Source organism: Carlito syrichta, unplaced genomic scaffold (genome assembly GCF_000164805.1).
Source record: "Carlito syrichta isolate Samal-C Ts95f unplaced genomic scaffold, Tarsius_syrichta-2.0.1 Scaffold98159, whole genome shotgun sequence".
Lineage (NCBI taxonomy): Eukaryota > Metazoa > Chordata > Mammalia > Primates > Tarsiidae > Carlito > Carlito syrichta.
In genome coordinates this window covers 215223-240800 of record NW_007042255.1, presented here as the reverse complement: position 1 = coordinate 240800, position 25578 = coordinate 215223, and the positions used below count along the sequence as shown (strand labels likewise).

At 38.4% G+C, this 25578-nt stretch overlaps 1 protein-coding gene across 2 annotated transcripts in view; it reads right to left on the bottom strand.

The window, feature by feature from the left end:
- AOAH (acyloxyacyl hydrolase) overlaps positions 1 to 25578 on the bottom strand; it is a 208752-nt gene that overhangs the window by 59468 nt on the left and 123706 nt on the right. For both annotated transcript variants that reach the window (XM_008063260.1, XM_008063266.2), the window contains 2 exons: positions 23240 to 23331; positions 2582 to 2664 (listed from right to left, as the gene is read on the bottom strand). In XM_008063260.1, coding sequence (XP_008061451.1) covers positions 2582 to 2664; positions 23240 to 23331 — 175 coding nt within the window. The remainder of the gene's footprint in view (positions 1 to 2581; positions 2665 to 23239; positions 23332 to 25578) is intronic.

The window sequence follows — 25578 nt, the reverse complement described above, 5'->3', positions numbered from 1 at the left end:
GAGCTGGGACTACAGACATGCACCACCATGACCAGCTAATTATTTTTGATTTTTGATTTTTTTGTAAAGACGAGGTCTTGCTATGTTACCCAGGCTGGTCTGTAACTCCTGGGTTCAAGCAATCCTCTCACCTCAGCTTCCCAGAGTGCTGGGATTACAGGTGTGAGCCACTGCACTACCTTTTTTTTTTAAAAGGTTATTTGTAAATAAAAATAAAATATTTGGAAAATAGAAAAGTAGAAAAAAAGGAATCACTCATAATTTACCAAACATAATGATTTTGTTATATTTTCTACTTACCTTTCTAATATATAGCTGCCTTTTTTTTTCTTTAAAATATATAGTAGAATTTCAACTGTATGATTCAATTTTATATCCTGATTTTTCTTTTGGCAGTGTTTTGTCTTTCCAAATAAAAATATATTTGACTTTTAGTCATGATTTTCTATAGCTGCATAATATTCTACACAGATGAGTTTTTATATTTGTTTGTTTGTTGGTTTTACAGTCTGCATCAACAGAGGTTGTTTGACAGTAGTGAGGGCATTTGAGTATCTCACTAAAGAAAAGAGAAAGTGCCGCCAGAGGACTGATGTTTGCTTTGTGTTTGCAATGAGTCTCACTCTGTTGCCCAGGCTGGAGTGTAGTAGCACGCTCAAAGCCACCACAGCCTTAACCTGCTGGGCTCAGGCAATCCTTCCACCTCAGCCTTCCAAGTAGCAGGAACCACAGGCATGCACCACTATGCCCAGCTAGTTTTTCATTTATTTATTTATTTTATTTTATTTTATTTTATTTTATTTTTTCTTTTTCTTTTTTTATTTTTTTGAGTTGGAGTCTCACTCTGTCGCCCAGACTGGAGTGCAGTGGCTGCTCCCAGTCACTGCAGCCTCGACCTGCTGGGCTCCGGCGATCCTTCCACCTCAGCCTTCCAAGCACCCGGAATTACAGTCGTGTGCTACCACGCCCGGCTGATTTTTTGATTTATTGTAGAGATGAGATCTCGCTGCCCAGGCGGGTCTCAAACCCACGGGCTCAGGCAATCCACTCACCTCAGCCTCCCAAAGGCGCGGGATTACAGGGTGAGCCACCGAACCCGGCTATTTATTTATTTATTGTAGGGACAAGGTCTCACTATGTTGCTCAGGCTGGTCTCAAACCGCTGAGCTCAGACAATCCTCTCACCTCTGCCTCCCAAAGTGCTGGGATTACAGGCATGAACTACCATACCTAGCTGGCTGGCCTCTTTCTGTAGACTATTTTGGTCGATAGACAAACAACTGTGTCATCTCTGTCAGTATCTGAGTACAGTGAAACAACTGGATAGCTGTTCCAGCTCTGTAACTTACTATCTTTGTGACTGGGGATAAGGCTGTCTGCTTCTATTTCCTCAGCTGTACTAGTGTGGACATTATTATAATGCCTCAATTCTGAGAAATATATCTTAACACTTTTGGTAGTGGGTTGAGTGCTGAGATTGATGGGCACATTGTAATTTTTCCTTTCTTTTTCCTCCCCCAACACTCCCAGAGCTATTACAATCAATGGCATCTTAGCAGTAATGAAATTTAATAATGCTTGCCTTACTGTGTCTGTTGTTGAAAAGATTAACAGGAATATACATAAAGTGTTCTTAGTCCTTGGTAAGAACTCAATAAATCACAGTTATTATTTTATTAGTAAAAAGTCTATATTCTTCTTCAAAGAGTAGAATATTTATTCTGTGTAGTATATTTACTATAAGAAATGCATTATTTGTAGGTCACATATTTAGTTAAAGTTCGTGCTGCTTGGAAGATTCCTCAACATCTTTTGTTAATTAGAGATGGCACAGGGACGGCAAATAGGCTTAACTTCATGTGCCAAGTCTAATTTGCTGATGATGATTGTCAGACAAGCTGTGTTTCGAGAACTGCTGAGGCAGAATCTGAGTGTAGCAGACAACGGTGCCAAGGTTGATAAGTGATCTCTTCCCCAGGTTTAGGAATATGGAGTGACTTCAAAACACAAACTGTTTGCCATCTCTGCATTATGGTGTCATAAAACTTTACTTGATATTTCATTAGGTATTAGCCAGTCTATGGCTTATCAATCAGGAATTTCATCAAAATTTTGAGGCAATAGACTATCTCTGGGCCCAACATGAAAGGTTGAAACACACACAGGTAAAACTTAAAACTCCAACCCCTGCAAAAACGTGGGAGACTCTGCACCATCAAGGTGGGCATAGCTTTGGCAATAACCTTGATTTTGTTCAGCTCTCACTCTGCTAATACTCATTTAGGTCTTATTTCCTGAACTTCAAACATTCTGCACCTTGGCCTTTCTAGAACTTTGTTGTTGGGTGACCGACCTACACCCCCTGGAGTACCCTTGGACTGCATCTTGTTTTTGTTCTTTTTGGTTGTGGGAAAATGACTCTAAGCACAGAACATGTCTCTCAGAAATGGCAGTGGTGTTGGAAGGAAGACTGTTCATTTTATTCCGTGGTTTTTGTTATCTAATTCTCAGCCTTTGAGGTATTAGTGGAATAAAATCAGTTGTTACACACTGGTGAAGACTTAAATAGAAAGCTACCTACCATTTCTTGAAATACTCTGGTAGTCCCTGTGATTGCAGTGGTTTCTTTTCTGTAAACGCAGGTAAATAGATTTTTCTTTAATTCTGAAACAAAAAAATATGTATATGTATATATTATATAAAGCCAGGATACTCACATGATGAAGCACAAAAAAATATGCTTTTATCATGATTTTTAAAAATATGGTTTAAATGAAGTCAGAAAATCAAATCTCTGCTGACAAGTTTTCTCTAAACTGTGACTCTACTACTGGGAGTTGTTTTGTTTTTTTGTTTTTTGAGTTGGAGTCTCACTCTGTTGCCCAGGCTGGAGTGCAGTGGCACACACACTCATGGCCACCCTAGGTCAACCTGCTGGGCTCAGGCAATCCTTCCAAGTAGCCAGAACTACAGGTGTGGACTACCACACCCAGCTAATGTTTTGATTTATGGTAGAGAGATCTCACCATGCTGCCCAGGCTGGTCTCGAACCTGTAGGCTTAGGCAAGGGAGTTGTTATAAGAAGCTGTTCTATGAAATGAGTTACATCAATGTGATAAGGGTATTGTGGAAGTTCTCAAACTTTTTCTTTTGTGCAAAGACCTCCGGAGTCATCCCCTTTTGATCTTTGTACCAAGAGCTGCTGGACACATCTTGAGCAATTGCTCATCTTTACCAACTCGATTATTTTGTGCCTGACCATGTTCCCTTTCTTCTTTTGGTGGCTATGAAGCTGAGGCTGACACACTCATTGTCCCTCAGATCTATTCTCCCCTTCATGTGTTAGAGTATTTTAGCAGGACCCATGTCTACCCAGAATGATGACTGTATTTCCCAGTTTCTCTTGTAGCTAGGAGTGGCATGTCACTAAGTTCTGGGTGATGAGATGGAATTAGAAGTATCCGTAGCAATTTATTGTAATGTTTCTTAGGAAACAATTGGAACGTGACTTGATTCTTCTACTTTTTTCCATTCTGCTGCCCAGAATAGGAATGCTGGCATTGTAGACTATGGAAATAAGGCCCACATTAGGAGGGGTGAGTTGGAAGGAGCCTGTATTCCTGGGGACTAGCTTGAGTTGAGTTCCATACTAGTCCTAGACTTCACGTCTCTGAAATTTTGTATGTGAGAAAAATGAATTCATCTATTGTCATATTTAAACCTACCATATGTTGAGTTTCTGTTACTTGTAGCTGAATCTAATACTAATAGACACAGAGCTTACAGGCAAATTTGAATCAGGCTATAATTATACATATTTAAAATCATTTTCTTGGCTACCCTTTGTCCTATCTTTGATTTTCCATTTTCTTTTGCTTAATTAAAATGTAATCAGCTTAATTAATTTAAGTAAATTTAGTTTAATTTAAATGTAATTTAATGTTATGGTCTCTACACTTTCATAGGTTTCCTAAAATCCTTGAAATAAGACCATGTATAAACTAACAAATAATAATTTAACTGAAAAATATTTGATTACTCTTCAAATGTATTTTAACTTCTTTTCCTTATAAGTTCATATCTTACAACCCTTTATACAATCACCATTTATTTTTAAGTGTTATGTAAATCTTACTCATTGTTATTACAAGTGCTTGGCAACCGTTTCAGTGCTTCACAAAGGTAAGCATGTATTATGTTTGGGCGTTTGGGATGCATTGAAAATAGTATTCTTTTTTGAAATCTGAGAAAACTAATGATAATGTTTCTTAATAGAAGACCAAGTTTTCTGAGCATTATTTTAAGTAGAAGATTTTTGCTTTGTGGTAGAATTTAAGGTGAATGCTGTATTTCTTTAAAAAAATCTACGTTATCTATGCACATAGTTTAAAAATTAAATTCATTTACTCAGTAGATGTTTACTGAGCACCTACAATGTTCCAAGTACTATTCTTGGCACTTGGGTTATATTGGCAAATGAAAAAACAAGATCCCTACCTCTGTGCTGTTGACATTCTAGCAGAAAAAGACAGATAAAAAACAATAAACATCATAAATAAGCAAATGTCGGAGTATGCCAGAAGGTGGTAAATTCTATGATAAAAAGGAAGAAAGGAGACAAGGATTTGAGTGACCAGAGGAAGTAAAATTGAAAGGGAGAATTTTACAAAGACTCAAGGCAGTGAACCAAATCATTATATAGATAAGATTTGTAATGATAAACAGCAATCCCACACTTCCCTCCATTCCCCATTTCTCTGTTCCCAGAGGCAACTAATTTCATTCAACCTTAATTGGCTAAGTCCTTGTGTATTTTTCTCCTTATCAATAAGCAACATATTTTTAAGTTGCCTCTTGATTTTTAGTTCATGACATTATCTATCCACTTCCTACCCCGGAAGAGGTGAATTTAGCTATTTACAACTGATCGATGAGTTATCTTTCTTTCCTTCATAACTTTTTTATTTTCTAGGAGTAAATAGCTCCCCTTTGTTTCTTTGCTTAATTTTCTAAGTATTTATAATCAATTTCCTAACAAGTCTCCAGTTGTTTGAGCTCCTTTCAATACGCTCCAATATGTCAAATAGTTTATTAATTTAATTTTCTAGTAGAAACGTCTCCTGAAGCCCCTTGTCCTGTGTTAATCTCATTCAGGTGTACAGTGAATATCCTGGAAGCTGTCCTCTCTATCATTCTGGGGATTCTCTTCACTTTTTCCTGGGTTGTTAGATCTCCTATTTCCTGAAAGGATACAATTTTCTTATTTTTGAGGGAGGATTTTTTTATTTTTTATTTTAAAGCTGTGGGGTACTATTCAGGGTTGGGTATACAAATGGTCATTGTGTAGGTAAAATTTGGGCCTCACTTTGGTCCCCATGTGAGAATTCTTTTATATAACTTTGAAGATTATGTGGGAAGTAGCATTATTATTATTTTCTTAGCCCTTGTATATCTGAAAATGTTTTTATTTTTTGACTTGAAACACAGCTTGTTCCATAAGTATAAATATAAATAGGTTTAACAGAACTTATTGGAGAAAAACTTGAAGTAGGGAGTCAGCAGAGTTCACATGATCCCTGAGCTCTTATTATCTCATAGGAAGGTATCCAGTCTGGGACATGAACCCTGCTCCTTAGTGTTTTACATATTATTGGACAGGGGGTTGTGGTGTTTCTAAGTCACTACGAAATAATAATAACAGTAATAATAGATTTCTTATATAAATAATTGCTTTGTTAGAAAGGGGGAGCCCCAAATATGGTAAATCAACTTCTTGCTAAGCTACTCAGAGGGTAAAGGAAATGTGCCTCCAGGACCATTGGAGTTGGATTCTCTCTGATTGATGTGTCAGATTAAAGATGGCACCTCTACTCTTGAATCTGGGCTGGCCTGTGACTTCTTTGACCAATAGAGCATGGCAGAAGCGGCACTATGTCAATTCTGAGACGGACTTTTAAAATACCTGGCAACTTTTGTCTCTTGGAGCCCCGAGCCACCATATAAGAAGTCTGACTACTCTACTGGAGATACTATGTAAGAGGACCCTACAATGGAAGTCACCAAGATGTACTTCAATAGATAAATGGATAAACAAACTGTGGTACATCTACCCAAAGCAATACTTAGTGATAAGGGAAATGAGGTATCAAGCCAGGAAAAGAAAGGAAAGAACCTTAAATACATATTGTTAAGTGAAAGAAGGTAATCTGAAAAGGCTACATATTGTATGATTTCAACTATATGACATTCCGGAAAAGGCAAAACTATGGAGACTGTAAGAAGATCGGTGGTTACCAGGGACTGGGGGTGGGAGAGGGGTGGGGGGAAGAAAGGAAGGATAAATAGGTGGAGCACAGTTGATTTTTAGGGCAGTCCTAATCTAATCTGTAGGATGCTATAAGGGTGGTTATATGTCATTATGCAATTCTCAGACCCATGGAATGTACAACACAAAGTGTGAACCATAATGTAAACTATGAACTTTAACAATGTATCGGCATTAGCTCTTCATTTGTAACAAATATATTGTAGTAAGCTAAGATGTTAATAATAGGGGAAATTGGGGCGGAAGTAAGGAGGTATATGGGAACTCTTCACTTTCTGCTCAATTCTGTTGTAAGCCTAAAACTACTATTTAAAAAAAGTCTATTTAAAAAATGGCCCTACATAGAAAGGAAGAGGGACCCAGCTGAACCCAGCCTTCTTGCTGTCCCCAACCAGGCACCAGTCATGTGAGGGAAGCCATCTTAGATCCTTCAGCTCAGTTCAGCCATTTGGTAAGTACTATCAAGTAACCATAGTCAGTGCCATATAGAGAAGAAAAATTGGCCTGTCAAACTCTGAATTCCCGATGCCCCAGATTGTGAGGCATAATACAAATGGCTGTTGCTTTAAGCCATTAAGGTTTGGAGTAGTTTATTACACAACAATAAATAAACTGGAACTGATGGTTATAGACGTTCAGGTTAAGATCTTTCTTCTGGCCGTGTGTAGTGGCTCATACCTGCAATCCTAGCACTTTGGGAGGCTTAGGCAAGAGGACTGCCTGAGCCTGTGGGTTCGAGACCAACCTGGGCAACATGGTGAGACCTCGTTTCTACAATAAATCAAAAAATTAGCTGGGCGTGGTAGCGTGCGCCTGTAGTTCCAGCTACTTGGAAGGCTGAGGCGGAAGGATCGCCAGAGCCCAGCAGGTTGAGGCTGCAGTGCCCGGGAGTGGCCACTGCACTCCAGCCTGGGCAACAGAGTGAGACAAAAAAAGAAAGAAAGAAAGAAAGAAAGAAAGAAAGAAAGAAAGAAAGAAAGAAAGAAAGAAAGAAAGAAAGAAAGAAAGAAAGAAAGCTATTTCTTCCCCAGAGGTCTGAAGGAATTTATCTGTTGGCTTCTAGTCAACAGATTAAGTATTATTAAGCATTAAGTCATTCTGCTTCGTGATCCTTCAAAAGCCTGTAGTAGCATCTCGTTCCAAGTGTTCTGAAATGTTATGATGGCAGGCTTAGTGTGGGTCTATGTTCATTCATGGTGTTAGATATTTGATGGACTCTTTCAACCTGGAAATTCATGTCACTTAGTTCTGGGAGATTTCCTCAAATGAGTTCATTGATGCTTTCCTTTTTTTTTTTTTTTTTTTTTTTGTGAGCTGTTATTTGGATATTGGGTCACCTGAAGTGGTCTTCAAATTTTCCTAGTTTTTCTTTTCTATTATTTATTAATTTGGAGTATAAATAGCTTTTGGTCTGGACTTTAAGAGTACACACTATCCCCACATGCGCACATTTGTCCTTTTTCTATTTTCTGGATGACATTTTCAATTTTATTTTTCAACCTTTCTATGAAAATCATCTCCTGTCATCAGTATAATTTCCAAGTGACTTTTTTTTTTTTTTTAATGAGTCGGAGTCTCATCCTATTGCCTAGCCTGGAGCACCATGGCACACTCATGGCTACCACAGTCTCCACCTGATGGGTACAGGTGATCCTTCTGCCTCAGTCTTGCAAGTGGCTGGAACTACAGGCATATACCACCATGCTCAGCTGATTTTTTGATTTATTGTAGAGATGAGATCTTGTCAAGTTGCCTGGACTGGTCTTGAACCCCTGGGCTGAGGCAATCCTCTGGCCTCTGCCTCCCAAAGGGCTGGGATTCTAGGCGTGAGCCACTGTGCCTGACATCAAGTGATTTTTTAAATTGTTCTCTGAAAATTTTTCTAGCTTTAGTGTAATGTTCTTGTTTTATGAATAAATATCTTCTTTATCTTTTTGATGGTATTAATTTTAGCTGTTTTTATAAGTAGGATATTAGAGGTTTTTTTTTAGAGATGAGATCTTATCAAGTTGCCCAGGCTGGTCTTGAACCCACAGGCTCAGGAAATCCTCTTACCTCAGCCTCTCAAAGTGCTGGGATTATAGGCACGAGCCAATGCACCTGGCCTGGATATGAGAGTTTTTAATAACAATTTCCCCCCTCTATGCATAGTCCCTGTTTCTCCAAGTTTTTTTTTTCCCCTGTGTTTTTGTATTGTCTTTCATGTTTGAAATTTCCTTCCCCTCTGTGTCTACAACTACCACACGTAGCCAATCCTTCAGTCTTTTGGAGCCTCTGCAGTGTGAATTGGGTTGCTTTACCACGTTCCTTCCCACCAGCTTAGGATGCAGCTCTCCTGACTCTAAGTCAGTTACTGCCCATCCTTCGCTTTCTAGCTTCCAATACTTTGTGTTTGTTGGCACTTCCTGTTCCCCTTGTCCTTGTGGACGAATTCATTTACATTAGAGTTGCTCAAGAGAGAGAAGTAGATACTTGTGTTTAATCTGCTATCCTTCTCAAAAGCCTGAAACGAATACTTTATACGCTACATCATTTACAACATCTGCCTTGACTATTTTATTATGTTTTTGAAAAGCAGATGGGGGAAATGGACATTAGATCTGAATTCAATACTAAAATAATTTCACGGTCAATAAAGAGGGATTATTTTCTTTGGGGAAAGCAATTGTTACCAATATTTAGTCATAAATGCATTTTTGATAATTCTAAAAGTAGAATTTATGTACCAAAATATTGTTTTGCTCATGACCTGCACATGGAAGGTAAATAGTGTGGGTATTAATATTATAGATTCAGTTAGTTTCACCTTTCATGATAAGAATAAAAGGTGGTTTTGCTAAACCTTTCTGACTAGAAGTAGCATCTAGAATTTTTGGATGAGGGCCTTGTACCAAGCACTAGAAAGTATTTCATGTAATCAAAGATATTGTTTCCTTTCATCCTTGCCCCAAGTATTTAATTTCTCATAAATTTTAAGAATTGTGCTTCTCATGGAGTGCTCAGAAATCCTGAGTATGTAGTAGAATCAATATAATATTTTGACATGCCTGCGAATGGAGAAGATAGCTTGCGAGAAAGTTATCTATACACAGGGTCACTTGAACTGGTACTAATAGGAGAAGCTGAGGATACTAGGGCATTTTATTACGTTTTGGTTACTATGCATGGTGAGATTGACCTGGAGTGGTATTCTGGCCTCGGATCCCAATCCTCCTCTTGCTCTCCTGTCTCCACAAGGATTCAAGTGTTCCATTGTGATGGTCTTTTGTTTCTCTCTCTTTGTTCTGTTGCATGCATCAAAACTCAGTCCAATGGGCTAGTATAAGAGGGGGCTACGTTCAGTTCTGTGATTTGAGGGGTGCACAGGAGGGGTACTTAAAGGTTCTCTCCCCCACACCTTACCCAGTGCCTAAAATCCTGACATCCTCAACACCCAGGAGCAGGCTTGGAGGCACACCATGTTCAGTTTCCAGTTTTATCAACTCCTTCCACTGGAGGGCCCAGGCAATACAAGCATTTCATGTGAGGACGCACTGGTCAGATTTTGATTTTTAGCATCATCACTCAAAATAGGCAAAACTCAAACAGAGTGCATCCTTGTTGATTTTCCCAGCATTGGCTCAGGAAATACAAAACAATCACTTTCTCTGAGACTTTCTAATGTCCTCCCTCCGCCCCCAAGCAAGATATCAAGAATGGGCCATGAGAATAATGCAGACAAGTTATGGGGGCTGGTTTAAAACTGAAAAAAAAGGGGGTACCTTCTATGTTCTCTCAAAGCAAAACCTATTTGGAAGGAGGCAAAAACAGTTTCCCAAAGGCTTAGTATCCTGTCAGAAGTCCTTGGGATAAACCAAATGTGATGTGATTCAAACAATAGTGATGTATCATATTATGGTGAATTTTCTTGGGCAATTTCTGACTCTCTCCAGGAGGTTTGGGTATAAATTCTGAGGTCTCATTAAGTTGAAGCTTAGGGAATAAGTCACAAAAAATGGGCTTGGAAGTCCAGCAGCAGGGTCAGTGAGAGACAAATGCTGACATTTGATGTGAAGGGTCAGAGCAGGGGAGTAGATTAGGATAAAATTGGAGAATTCAGAGACTAGAAAGGGTTTATCTGGGGACCTTTTCTGTTAGAAGTTTTAAGAAAAGGGTGGATGTTTTCTTTCTAATGTGAATGGAGGTCAGATCAGCGTGAGGCCAGGGAGGTAGATTAAAGACCTTTTAAAATTCCTTCCAGTCCTTTGATATTAGTTACATCCCAGAGCCCTGTATAACTCCTAACTCACTGCATCACAGAACAACCAAGATTCAGCCTCAGAGAATGATAAACATGTAGAATATGACTCACTATGGACTCAGAGAGACTGGCAATAGGCTAATTATGCAGGGGTGGGGGTGACTACAGAGAAGGACCTAGGCGTTCATACAACGAAAAGATTAGCAGGACAGCAGGATAAATTTTGAATCTGAACCAGAAAAATAGTACAGGGAAATAGACTTCGTGGGCATTGTATTCAATAATTCATGAGCTGCAAAACTCAGACAAGGCTTTCTACCTGTTGGGTTAACCTCTCACTAAGATTTCTTCCTCTGCTGTTCTCTGAGCTTGGAGCAGTTATAATTCTCTCTATCCTGGGTTTTCCCAGTCCTACATTTGATTCAAGGCCACTATATTAGGATAAACATTAAACTGTGATAAAGCAGAGAAACTTAAATCTGTGGATGCGTATAAATCCAAAGGGATTAGTTGTGACTCAGAAGACTATTTTAATGACTTAAACAGCATTTTCAAAGGATGCTCTGTAAAATACCAGTTTCTTTGTATCCTTCTCATAAAACACACATACAAATTTTACATCGTTCTGTGGTCAAATAAGTTTGGAAAATGCTTCAATACCGTAATTCTTTTTGGAAATATATAATGTTTTTTGGCATAGTAGTGGAACTGATGAGATTTACACCAAATAAATTTGTTTCTCTTTATTCAAACTAGCATTTCCAAAATGTATTTGACTTAACAAATCTTTTGAAAAAATGTATATGACACCTTTTGACATCTTGTGACATTAGTATTTCACATAATAGTTTTTAAAGAAAATTAATCTCTGTGATTTGCATTTGAGCTTTGAGATAGCCTAAAATCTCAGATTCAGTTGGTTACAAGAATTCTAGTAGAAAAATTTGTAAGGTGTTCATTTGTTTTAATCAATCTAGGTTGCAAAATTACACCATTCTGGGAAAAAAATTTATGTCAAAGCTTGACTTAATATTGACCAAATTCACTTGTTAGCAAATCTCCTCTTTGGTTTTTTTCTACTAAATTGACAAGTTTCTTTTAAGTTCATTTGCTCCAATTTGTTGATTGTGTGGTTAATGTTGTAATGTCAATTATGTGGCTAATATTTTAATGTTGTGTGTGATTTAAATTTTTAGTGAATTTTGCTAATTTCTTATAGAACATTTACAACAGGACATACTTAGAGGTCTAAGGGTTTATGTTACATTTATTTATTTAGTTAGTTATTTGAGTTGGAGTCTCATTCTGTCACCCAGGCTGGAGTGCAGTGGCATGCTCACGGCCATCCCAGCATCAACCTGCTGGGCTCTGGCAATCCTTCCACCTCAGCCTTCCAAGTAGCCAGAACTACAGGAGCACGCTACCATACCCGGCTAATTTTTATTTATTGTAGAGATGAGGTCTTGCCAAGTTGCCCGGGCTGGTCTCAAACCTGCTGGCTCAGGTAATCCACTCGCCTTGACCTCCCAGAGTGCTGGGATTACAGGCTGAGCCACTGAGCCCGGCCAATTTATTTTTATCAATATTTTGTACATCACATTATGAGGCTGCTGATTCAATTGCTTTTGCTTTGTTTTGACTGTTTCCCCCAGTTGTTAATTCCTAAATTGCTTGATTTAGGTAGTCTGAGAAAATGCACATGAAGGAGATTTGTAGATCATAAAGCACTCTGTAAAGGTAAACTGGTTTAGCATTGTGAACTGGTTCAGCAATTCTCTTATTGAGTACCTGCTATGTGCTGCACACTGTGCCAGGTAGTAGGGCTATACAATGAAGTCACATGATCCTTGCACTCAAGGCACTCAGAAGTCTGTGCATGGGACAGGTGGAGTGGGAGACAGTAAACAGTCATGATAAGTGAGGTGACATTGGTGTTGAAGAGCATGATAGGAGCTCAGGAGAGAAGCATCTAGTCAGACGGCAATATGTATGGAGAGGCTGTTTAGAGAAACCAATCTCTGAGCAGTAGGTGTTGAAGCATGAGCAAAGGGTAACTAGACAGGACAAAGATGAGAGAAGATGCCTCGGAAAAGATGTGCAAATGCATGAGTAACCAGTGAGAACAATAAAACATTGTCTTACTGGAAAAAATTAAGAAGATGGACAATATCCAGTATTGGCTAGGATGTGGGAAAACAAATATTCTATTTGTGAGAATATAAAATGGTATAGCCCATCTGGAGGGCTTATAAAAATTTAAAATGCATAAATTTTGATCCAAATTCTTTTTTCTAAAGCAACTCTTATGCACATTCTAAAGAGTCAGTACAGAATGTTCATTGCAGCATTACTGAGAATAATGATATTTTGGAAGTAAGTTGATTGTCTATCATAGAAGAAAGAAACAACTATACTACTATGCTATGAAATACTATATGGTATTAGACAAGAATGGAAAGTATTCCAAGGCAAAGCATCGATTTATAGTATGTTATGCACAATATGGTATCATTTATGGGGAAATTCCAACATAGTATTTATTTCTTTATGTACAAATATATGCATGCAAATATATAGAAAGGGTCTGGATGGAGTCATGCTAAATGGATCATAAGGCTTTCTTCTGAAAAAGGAAGTGAAATTTGGGGATACATAGAGTAGACTTTGGTTTTTTACTTTATATATGTCAGTATTTTTTTGTAAAATGAAAGTATATCATATCTTGAGTAATTTTGTTGTTGTTGTTGCTATTGGAGTCTCACTCTGTTGCCCAGGCTGGAGTGCAGTAGCACACTCACAGCCACCTCAACGTTGACCCTCTGGGCTCCAGCGATCCTTCCACCTCAGCTTTCCAAGCAGCCGGAACTACAGGCATGCGCTACCACGCCTGACTAATTTTTGATTCATTGTAGCGACGAGGTCTCGCCAAGTTGGTCTCGAACCCACGAGCTCAGGCAATCCACTCGCCTCGGCCTCCCAAAGTGCTGGGATTACAGGCTGAGCCACTGAGCCCAGCCTTGAGTAATTTTTAACAAATGAAAATTTAAAAATAATCTCTCCCCCTGGAGTCACAGTGTCTACAGATGGTTCTTCTTGTTCAAAGACACATTCCTTCCTTCATGCCCTTTCTCTCCTTTTGAAGCATCCTATCACTATAAGCATGCTGTAGGATTTTCCATCTAAAAAAGTCTTCCTGATCTATGATTTCCCTGCAGCTATCATCCCATTTTTCTGAGACAAAACTGGTGGGAAACTGCCGGGGGTGGGGGTGGGATTGGCTGCAGTAGGAAACTGCTGGTGGCGGGGCACACCTCATCAACAAGAGTACCTGCATAATGAAAATTTGTATACCTAACCCTGAATTGTACCTCACATCTTTAAATTAAAAAAAAGTTTTAAAAAAAGAGTTGTTCCTGTTTACCCTCAGTGACTTGATCTCCTGAACCCATTGTCTCCAACCAGGTTTTCATCTCTGCCCCACTGAAATGTTTCTGGCCAGATGTTTCTAGGTCACTATCTTGCACACCCAGTGGTCTTTCTCAGTTCTTATTCTCCTCTGCCCCCAGCAGCGTTTGTTTGGTCATTTCTTCTCCTTTGGAAACACTTTTTTCACTTGACCTCCAGGATTCTAACCTTTCCACTTTCCTTTCTACCTTAAGGGCTGTTCCTTCTCAATCTTCTCTTCCCAGATCTCAGTGCCAGGAACTCCCAGCCTCCCTGTCCTTAGACACGTTTCTTTTTTACACTCAATCCTTAGAGCAAAGGTTCTCAAACTTCTGCTCTCAGGATAGCTTTGCACTCTTAAAATTATTGAGGACCCGCCGGGTGTGGTGGCTCATGCCTGAACTCTTTGGAGGCGAGAGGATTACCTGAGCTTGGGCAGTTTGATGAGACCTCGTCTCTACAATAAATCTGGCTCATGCCTGTAATCCCAGCACTTTGGAAGGCAGAGGCGAGAGAATTGCCTGAGACCACGGGTTCGAGATCAGCCTGGGCAATATGGCAAGACCTCGTCTCTACAAAAAAAACCAAATTAGCTGGGCAGGGTGATGCATGCCTGTAGTTCCAGCTACGTGGAAGGCTGAGACAGAGGATTGTCTGAGCCCAGCAGGTTGATGCTGCAGTAACAGTGAGCGTGTCACTGTACTCCAGGCAAAGGACTGAGACTCCAACTCAAAAAACAAAAATCATTGTGGACCCAGAGAGCTTTTGTTTATGTGAGTTAGAGCTCCCAATATTTATCATATTAGAAATTAAAACTGGGATATTTGAATGCACATTTAATTATTTATTCATTTCAAATAAAAATAATAAACATTATTATGTGTTAAAACATTCATGATTCGCAAATTTTTCACTTTCCTAATACTGAGAGTGGGTGAAAATTAAAAAACAAAATCTGAATCTCATTGCCTCAAACTTTTGTCGTTAAGCACAAGTGAAATGGTCTTTTCTAATTGGTCACCTTTTTCACAATACAGCTGAAAGTTGCAGACATATCCAGTATTTGCCCCAGACACCACTCTGACTAGCATTCTGTACTTTGTGTTTTTATTCAGATTATAAACCAAATATATATACATATACAAATATGTATATATATTTATTTGTTTACATTGCATCATTACATCATTATCTGTCTCATTGTCACTAATAAGTTCATTGGATTCACCTTTGACCTTGGAAATCTCATCAGAAAATCTTCATTATAATTATGGTAAATTATTTTTAATGTTGAAGTATGAAAGCCCTGAAATATCAAAATACAAGTATACAACACAACAAAGTAATGACCAACTTGCAATTTTTACCAACTACGTAAATCAATAACAACATTGTAAAGTCAATATCAAATAATTATCTCAATTAACTTCCTCTTTCCTTGCCTCACTATTCATTTTCAAGCAAAATATAATAACACATACATATGACCTCGTTGCAGCATTCAGCAACAGGATTTGGAATGCTGTAAATTCACATCACCGATTGTGAATAAGTTAACATAAGTAATGATTTTTTTCTGAAAAAATAATGTTTCAAAACCCCCTTAAATTAGTGAGAAGAATAGCATTGTTTTACATTTTACAAATGTCTTAAATATCTGGTTTAATAGAAGACAGCTGGGTTAATCTGTTACTGCATTCAGTCTATGGAGAAATGTTGTTTTGGTGAAAGAATCAAAGGAAATTTGGTCTTACATGTCCATGTAGTTGGAAAAGGGAATAGTAGTGTTTTAATAAGCTTGTTAGATAACTATGGATACCCTTCTTTGATTCTATACTTTGTTACACTAAAATACCTTGGCCTGTCTTGTAATATATTTTTTTAAGTTGGGATCTCAATCTGTCACCCAGGTTGGAGTGCAGTGGCACCATCATGGTTTACTGCAGCCCCCACTTCCTGGGCTCAGGCGGTCCTTTTGAAATATCTGTCAAACCTGTGTGTAATAGCTTGTGTGACATAAGTAACTTCATTTTGCTAAAAAATCCTCCATCCTAGCTGCTTACCTACCCAGATATAGCCCCTCTGCATGTGACTGTTAAAACTTTCTCATAATCACAGACCTACATCCTTGTCCCCTGAACTGTTCCCCCTGAATGTTTGAAAACTCCCTAACCAAAAGTTCCTTGTAATTGTGTAATTGTACTTTTACTTAACTGAAACCAGATGTATGCCAAGAAACTGTTCTTTGCAAAATCCCTTTTGATTTTAGTTCCTTGTTCTCCTAACCCCTGCTATGTAGCCCACTTGTGGTTTTGCCTTTTTGCTTGCTCTGCTCAGGGTCGAGAGATCTTTTTGGGCATTAGCCACTCTCGGCCACCAGCTATTAAAGGACTCATAATTTGATCCTCAGTGTGCTGGCAACTCTCCTTTCTCACAGTTCAGTTATAACACTTTCATGTCAGCCTCCTGAGTATCATGCCACTACTCTGGCTAATTTTTGGATTTTTTTATAGAGACGATGTCTCACTGTATTGCCCAGATTGGTCTCAAACTCCTGGGTTCAAGCAAACCTCTCATGTCGGCCTCTCAAAATGCTGGGATTATAGGTGTGAACCAGCATGCCCGGCCTATCTTGCACTTTCATTGAATCTTTTACCCATGTATGATTTTATATATCACATACCAGTCATTTAGAAAATATGGGTCCCTGAGTTATAAAGATATTCCAAATGTTAATACATTTCCTGATACAATACTGAAAAATTGTATTTGTTAATATTGCTATATACCTCATTAGAAAAGTCTTTGAGTTTTAGGAAGCTATCAAGTTCATAGTAAGAGATAAAAATTTTCCAAAATTCACATTTTTCTTTGAAAGCTTCAATTTTAACAAACAATACTGATTGTTATTGTGATTAGCAAACAATATTGTCAGTTATTTCAACAAGCTCATTTCATTAATTTTAGATAAAATACCTGCCATATATTCAAGTCTGAAAAGCTATAGTTTGTTATCATTATTTTTTTGGTATAAATACTATTCCCTGAAGAACTAACTCAGTTCTCAATTCACCTACACTAGTGCTTCTCCTGAACACAACCATCTTATTTTGTTAATAATTTGTTATGCAGTAGATGTGCTTTATGCATATTTTAAATTTCATCAGATTAAATTATTAAAAAATCAATTTAGTAAAATTAATAATTTATTTCTGTGTCATAGGTGACATTTTTAAGTGAAAATTCCTCCTTCTTGTTTTAAACTGGGAGTGTGTGGAGGTGAAGAACACAATAAATGCCAAAATAGTTTGGTGTCAGTACTTTTAGTCATGCTAATGTATCAATAGTTTTACCTACCACTGCTTTTGTACCCTCAGTACAAATGGCTGAGAAGGCAAAAACTGTTTTAATATTGTTGTGAAAATAGTTTTTATCTGTAGACCCCCGAAAGAGGTTTTAAAGACACGCCACCCCCCCAGGGTCCATGGTTCACACTCAGAGAACTGGTGCTCTGGATTCTACTCTACTCCAATCAGCCTCATCAAACTTCAAATGACAACCCCTGGTTAATTATTTGTTTTGTAAAATATAATTATAACCCAGCTAATCATTTGCAATTATATCACATATAATTTGTGAATAATGGATTTAATAAGGTCATTAAGCCCATTAGTGTTTAGTACTTACATGTCTTTTTTTTTGAAACATAAAATTAGGTTAGCAAATCTTAGCTGCAAATCCCTACTCTCCAATTTTCTGGTTTTAATGCCCAAATGACTTGGCTCAGAGTTATACACTGCTTTTCAGAATTGTTCTGTTACATAACATCTATTGAGTGGTGAGAATAGATAACTTTTAACACTAGATTCTAGGACTCCTCATCGAAGATGTGCTTAAATGTCCTTGAAGATCATTATTTTGCCACTTATAACAATGGCTTTATCTATTTTTTTTCTAAGCATTTGCTGCCTCTCTAGTCTAGTATGGCCAATTCAAACCAGAGAAAGAGAGCAATATTTAATCTAGAAAATGCCATATGAATTGCATTTGCTTGTGTTGACCATGGAGTTCACTCTTATTTCTTAGCTTGGTATGTCAACTCTGGCAACTACTTTTGGTTCTTTTGGCTTTCATACTTTTTTATGGATAAATTCAGTTTCTTACTTTTTGAAGAAAAGCTCTGATTGCTGTCTTGTTTTTCATCTCTCTATCATTTAGCTCTGGCCTGTAGAATTCCACTGACTGGACCAATTCCTGGCTTTACTTTCAGAAGAAGAGAATTTGAACAGGCATAAATGCTCAGTTTAGATGTGGTTAGGTTCAAGTGGATATTTTTGTTAAGGATTGGGGTCACCTATTTTCCTCTCTGTGGAGGAAATAGTATACATAGAGGACAATAGCGGAGTACCACTTTTACTTAGTATTTGGCCAAGCACCCAGTATAACATAATGCCGAGCTTGCTGTGCATGAGCCTGACCTTTACTATACAGTGACTCTGCCCCTGGCCAAACAAGAACATTTTAGGCTCTGAATGATAAAATTAGTCATGTCTTGTCTCAAGACACAGGCTGGTTAAGGGATGGAAGAAGACAGAGTTGGTGGAGGGAAGCAGGAGCATCTCTCCCCAACAATTTTCTACAATGCTTCTAAACCAAGAAGCATCATAAAGTAGGACCATGTTGTCTTATAACCACTACACTTGAATATGGGAGGCAACTTCAGAGATCATCTGGTTCAATTCAACTTCATCATATAAATGAGGTTGGGGAACGCTAAATGTTCCACCTAGAATCACACAGAATGAGCATCCTGGTAACTGTAAATACAGACTTCCTTTCATTCTCTCATGCTGGCTCTGGAATCTCAGATACTGTCTTCACATGAGATGACTTTCCTTCTCATTGAAGTGCTGGTATTGTTTCCTATACTTCTATACGAGTTATTGGACCTTGGCTTCTTTAACCTAAGTAGCATTTTCCTGTTACATGACTTACTTTTGAAAAATGATCTGAACATGAAATATTCTTTTTAATCTTTTAAAAATACTTTTTTTCTTTCCTTCTAGAGTTATAGTTCTACCCCCATTGCCAGGCTCTCAATCTTTGCAGAGATTTTGTGTATGTGTGTGTACTTTTTGACCTACTTAGTTCCTGAGTCACACTGAAAAAAGAAAACACCAAACAACAACATGTTGTTTTAAGAGATATACCACTTATTGAATTTTCTGAAGTCCAAGAGTCAAGAGAACAGAACTAAAGATTTGTAAAACTAAGAGGTTATTTTATCTTTTAATACATGTAAATAATTTCAATTAAAGTTATATTCATCTCATGAAGGAGATGAAATTTTAAATTTTGAGAGGGCAAAGAGCATAAAAGAAGTAAAGGAACCATCTTATCTTCAGAACTATGTCTTTATGTATTCATGTCGTTATGTACATTTTCCAAAGAACATAACAGGAAGAAGATTTTACAGATCCAGTTGAATAAAGAAATCCATCAATTCTCTTCCAAGTTGTTGATTACCATTTGGACTCAAGGGACATCTGTTCAAAATGCCCATGGAAGCTGTGTACACCCCTCAGATGTGCTGCTTCTGGGTTAACAGTTTTAATCTTACTGATTCGATAACAAGAGAACCCCCATTATATGCTAATCTCTCTTTGAGATTTTTATACAATTTGTAATATTTTATTATTTTAATAAGGAGATCGGCCTAGCACAGATTATCTGTCGTTATAATTTGCACAGTGGTATATGAAGTAGTTTAACTGTAAGTACTGCTATGCAGAACATATTAAATAGTAATACTTTGCAAGAGAGGGCCATGTTGCCTATGTTTCTGCTTAACGGGGGAATTCATTGCATCTCAGATCCCAAATAGAGGATTTTCTTTTCTATCAAAAGGAGTTGTATATATTCTTCCCCATTCCAGATGCGTGGCAGAGAACACAGGCACAGTATGCAGAAACTCTGGCAAAAAGAACATTCTGAGAGAGACAACTGGATAGCTTGAGGCCCACAAACACAAAGAAAAAATCACTGCAGGAGAGGTGAACAACCAGTTGGATGTGTAAAGAAGATCCCATTTGCCTTCTGGGTTCTGAGTAGAATGATGGGTAGAAACTGCTACAGGATTGGAAAGTTAGTAGACTTTTACCTTGATAAGGGAGTAAACCCCTACTCTGAGGACAGAACGAATGCAGAAAGGAAGAGGGTGCTCTCCCTCCCATCCTCCAACAACAACTAGAAACAACGAGCAGAGTCTGCTTGGGACCAGGAGCTAAGTGTGAGTAGAGCTTGGGGGAAAATTTGGTATAGGAAATGCAGAACTGCAACTGGTGTGTGTGTGTGTGAGCTATAAGTGGAGAGAAATGAGGGAATGAGTTCTCACCAGTTTTGTTGATCATGGTGAATGGATTTCTCTTTCATTCTTGGAGTGACTGCAGTACAGAATTAAACGACTTAGCAATTAATTTTAAACATCAGATTGGTATTTCCTTTAGGGCAACTTCATGAGGTCAAAAAGTGGCTGAGGTATGTAAAGTTAAATTTTCATTAAAGGTAGAGTAAATTGTGTTCATTTCTCATTCATAACTAATTCTTTTTGTTATTGTCATAACAGCTTTAATTGAAGGAAATTTTCAGATATTTTTATGGATAGCTGGGTTGGGTGGAGGGCACTTATATTATTTTTTCATTTTTGATGTTGATATCAGAAAGATAAACAAGGTTCTGTCTTCCAGAAAGCTGCTTTGACTGGGTTCTCTCTGGATGTGTTTCAGGTAACAAAGTCAACAGTAGCTGCAACAGAGGGAAGAGGCCTGAGGCTGGGGCAAGGGGTTCCCAATGACTTAGGAAGGCATAACAGGCACATGATGGACATCTGGAACAATGCATGCCATATCTACCCATGGGGAGGAAGCTTTGGTTCTCAGTCATTTCCCCATCCCATAGCTATGTTCTCAGACAAAGGACAATGGTTAGAGCAAGCCATGTTCCCACACATAGAATAAAAAAAAACCACAAAGCTTGGGAGTTGTGAGCTAGGACGGCCCTTACTTACCAAGTTACTCACTTTGTTACAATATGACACAAGGTTCCATGACAACAGATGCTACCGCTACTTAGCTGTGTGACCTTCAAGTTTCTTAATCTGTCTATTGACCCTTAGATTCCTCAACGGCGAAATGCAGAAAGTAAACCACCTATCTTGCACGAGATTAAATGAGTCTCTGTGTAACACTTAGTACCATGCTTGGCATATGGTTACTTCTTACTTCTCACAAAGGTTGTTTCTTACTATCCCTATTATTGATATCATTGGTATTTTTACACTAATGACAGGTTCTAGCCTTTTGGAAAGAGGCTAGTAATGATTCTGTTATTCCAGCACTTTGGGAGGCTGAGGAGAGTTGATTGCTTGAGTGCACAGGTTTGAGACCTCGTCTCTACAATAAGTACAAAAATTAGCTGAGTGTGGTAGTGCGCACCTGTAGTTTAGGCTACTTGGAAGACTGAAATGGAAGGATCACTGGAGCCCAGCAGGTCAATGCTGGGGTGACCGTGAGTGTGCCACTGCACTTCAGCCTGGGTGACAGAGCGCCACTCCGACTCAAAAAAAAAAAAAAAAGAAAAAGAAAAAGAAAGAAATCATGATTAAACTTGAAAGCATACAACTAAACTTGAGAATGTATCTCCTTTGTTTCCCCTACATTCACAGATAATTCTTACATAAATATGAGTATGTTTTCCTGAAGGTTCGTTATCTTTCCTTGTTTCTTTTAAAATCCTTTTCATCATCCCAATCTCCTAAATACTTCTTGCCATACACCTCAAAAGGAGGTGGTTCTTGATCACTTTCATGAACTCTGTGTGAGACCGTCTTTGGCACATTTCCCTTGGGCTGTCATTATTTGTTCACTTGTCTCATCTGCCTTGTCTGACTGTAATTGACTGCAGGGTTGGGACTAGGCTTATTTAAACACCTATAACATCTGTGCCTGGTTAGGTGGTACGTATTTTTAAAAGCAAATGAATAAAGATAAATTATTCATGACATGCAGTGTCTTTAGTTAAGCAAAATAATTTTGTGTTAAAACTACAAATGGCGGTCCCTCGGGTGTTCCTGTTCCTTACAGATTTGGGCAAATCAGGCTGTTTCACACTTGCCCACCACACAATTTTTGTGGCTTATCTCATGGTCCTTTCCAGCTTTCTGGTGTTGCTGCCTGAGTCAGAGAGGGCTTCCTTGCTGGTTCTGTCCTGCCCTTATTTTTTTTAATTTAAATTTTATTAATTTAAAAAATGTAGGGTACAATTCAGGGTTAGGTATACAAGTGGTCATCATACAGGCAAAGTTGGGTCCTCTCTTTGGTCCCCACTCTGCCTGGTTTGAGATCAGGTACCCTTATTGATGTTGGGCGCCTCCCCTCCGACCCCAGCAGTATTCCGTTACTGCCAATCCCTTTCTTATAGTATTATGGTAAATGTTCAGGATCCGCTTATGAGTGATGTCCTGCTTTTCAACCTAAAAGCAAAATTTTGCCCTTTCTTCTTTTTTTACACAAGGAAGCCATTCATCTGCCATATCTCTTATGCTTATTAACTGTTATAAATGTTTGGGGGTTGTTGCGAGAGAAATCACTTCTCATATGTGTGGCTTTCTACCACGTTAGGGACTCTTGCAAAGTCTCACCAGCATCACAGATGCTCCTACAGATTTAACCCTGGGAAGCAGAGCCTGGGCCCAGAGTCAACACCTAGTCACAGGTATCAAATTGGGTTTGTATGTCACTCAGAGTTGTCATGCATGGTCTCTACATACAAGTATTCAAGCCAGGATGAATCTAGGATCTTGAAACTTGCCAATTAATTTCAGTCATTACCTTATAAGTATTAACTTCTAAGAGTCAATCATCAAGTAAATTTCATTGTCCCTTGACTCAGAAAAATACAGTGATGTGTTTGAGTCTATTCCATCGGAGCTAAACTATAGACCTCCTACCCCCGCCACCTACCAAACCACAGCAGCAGGAATATTTCCTTCTTGTCAGCACTGCCAAAATACAATTTGCATTACATCTTGCCGTAGGGTGGATGGACTTGAATTCATGTTCTAGAAGCAATTTCTAGTAATTCTTATTTCAACATTTAAGACCAAGCTCCAGCTGTTCTTTCCTTATACAGATATACTGAAATGTTTGAGAGTGAGTAGCAGACACACATACCTACTGGTGGAGTCCAGAAATCCAGTAACACCGGAGAGTTGGGGCCAATCTAGCTCATCGGTAAGAGCTGTTGGTAAATTGAAGAAGGAGTTCTAGAGAAAAAATAAAGTAGTAATCATCAAAGTAGTCATATACTTTCTACAGATAGTAAGAATATTCATTGCCTAGGCATTATTCTCTGTCCATCTTTCCTTCTCTCTTAATCTTTCTCTTTAAGACTTTTTGGCATTTAAGGCAAATGCGTCTTAACTTCAACCTTCACCAGAGGAGTCAGAATGATCAGTAGCACCCATGAACTGGCTTTCATTCAACTCCTGTGAAACATGAAGAACATACGACATCATATACATTTGAGAGGGATGCTTCCGTAATTGAGTAAACTTCCTACTCTTAAATTTTCTGATATTTTTTCCATTTTTCAGTTTAGATAATCAGAAAGTCAATTGCCTAAAAAGTAATTGATAGAAAAAATAATAACCAACTCCCCCACAAAAATACCTCCCCTGGGTTCAAATCTACACCCTCAGTCAATAACGTGGTGCCCCCTGACCTTCATGGGGGTTTCAGACACTTATGAGAATCTAATTATGGTTCTTTTCCCTGTAAAGATGTGTATGTGCTCAATACAGCCTATGATTTCAGGAGGCTCACAGACCCCCTGCAGCCCCTGCACAATTTGTCAAGAACCCCTGATACAAAGTATTAACAAAAATAGGATTCATTTGAACCACATTTCTATGGCTGGAGAAAAATCACAGAAAAAAAAATGGTGAGCTTACAACCTCTTATTGTTCCTTTTATAAGTGACCTGTGGGGCAAATCCCTCCTATGGTCTAATTTCTAGAAAAAGCTTATCTAAATTGGCATGTCTGGAATAGGGTTGCCAGATTTAACAAATAAAAATACAAGATGCTCAGTTAAGTTTAAATTTTAGGCAAACAAGGAATAATTTTTAGTCCAAGTATATCCCGTGCAATAGTAGGGACACACTTATACTTAAACATTTGTTATTTATCTGAAATTCAGCCTTAACTGGGCGTCCTGTATTTTATCTGGGAATCCTACTTTTGGGTATGAACTTTGAAAGCCAACATGCCTTTTTTGTCTTGGTTGACAGGAAACCTCAATGAGTGATTTCAAGAAGCCTTTCAACTTCTAGCACTGAAAAACCAGGCCTCCTCTATAGAAACATGACAACTGCAAGTCCTCTTCAATGATATTTTAAGATTTAAAGTAAATTAAAGACAGTATCTAAAGACAGAGCACTTCAAAGCAATTGTAGTTTTGAATGCAATTTTTCAAATGATGTATGCTCCTGCCTGTCTTCTTCCTCACCCATGATGACTCTTGCTTGTCTCCTAAGGAATCTGGGGACTGTGAGGGGAAATAAATGCCATTAACTCCTTGAAAATGTGTCTTTATTGTTCTTTATGATTACAAATAGTACATGTTTGTTATACAAATTCAAACATTGTAGTAACTTACAGTGTAGAAATGAAAGCCCCCCTTCACCTTCCCCTAGGAGATAACTATTGTGAGATAACCACTGCGAACAGTTTGGAAAAACTCAAGAAATCTTCATACTTTCAGAGAGATAGAAAATGAGCACTCAAAATAAATAAAATACAAATTTATATTTTTCAACTGTGAGATTATTAATAATCAAATTATGTCCCTCAAAAATGTTGAAGGCCGAGTGTGATGGCTCACACCTGTAATCGCAGTGCTTTGGGAGGTAGAGGTGAGGGGATTGCCTGAGCCCAGGAGTTCAAGACCAGCCTGGGAAACTTGCTGAGACCTTGTCTCTACAATAAAATAAATTAACCAGGCTTGTTGGCACACACCTGTAGTTCCAGCGAGTTGGAAGGCTAAGGCAGAAGAATCACCTGGGCCCTGTAGGTCGAGGCTGTGGTGGCCATGAGCATGCCACTGCATTTCAGCCTGGAAGACAGACTGAGACTCTTACTCAAAATCCTTCCCTCACATCCCCCCCAAAAAAATCTATGTTGAAGCCCTAACCCCAATTACCTCAGAATACGATCTTATTTGGAAATAGGGTTTTTGCAGATATAATTAGTTAAGATGAGATCATATTGGAATAGATAGGTCCCTAATCCAATATGACTGGTCCTTATAAGAAGAAGAAAAAGAGATACAGAAACAAAGAGACAGGGGGAGCCTTGTGCTAATAGAGACAGAGATTAGAGGAAGCTTCTACAAGCCAAGGGATGGCAAGGTTTGCCAACTGTCACCAGAAGCTGGAAGAAAGGCAGGCACAGATTTTCTTTTATTCTCCTCATGTGGATCTAACCATGTTGACATCTTAATCTTGGACTTCT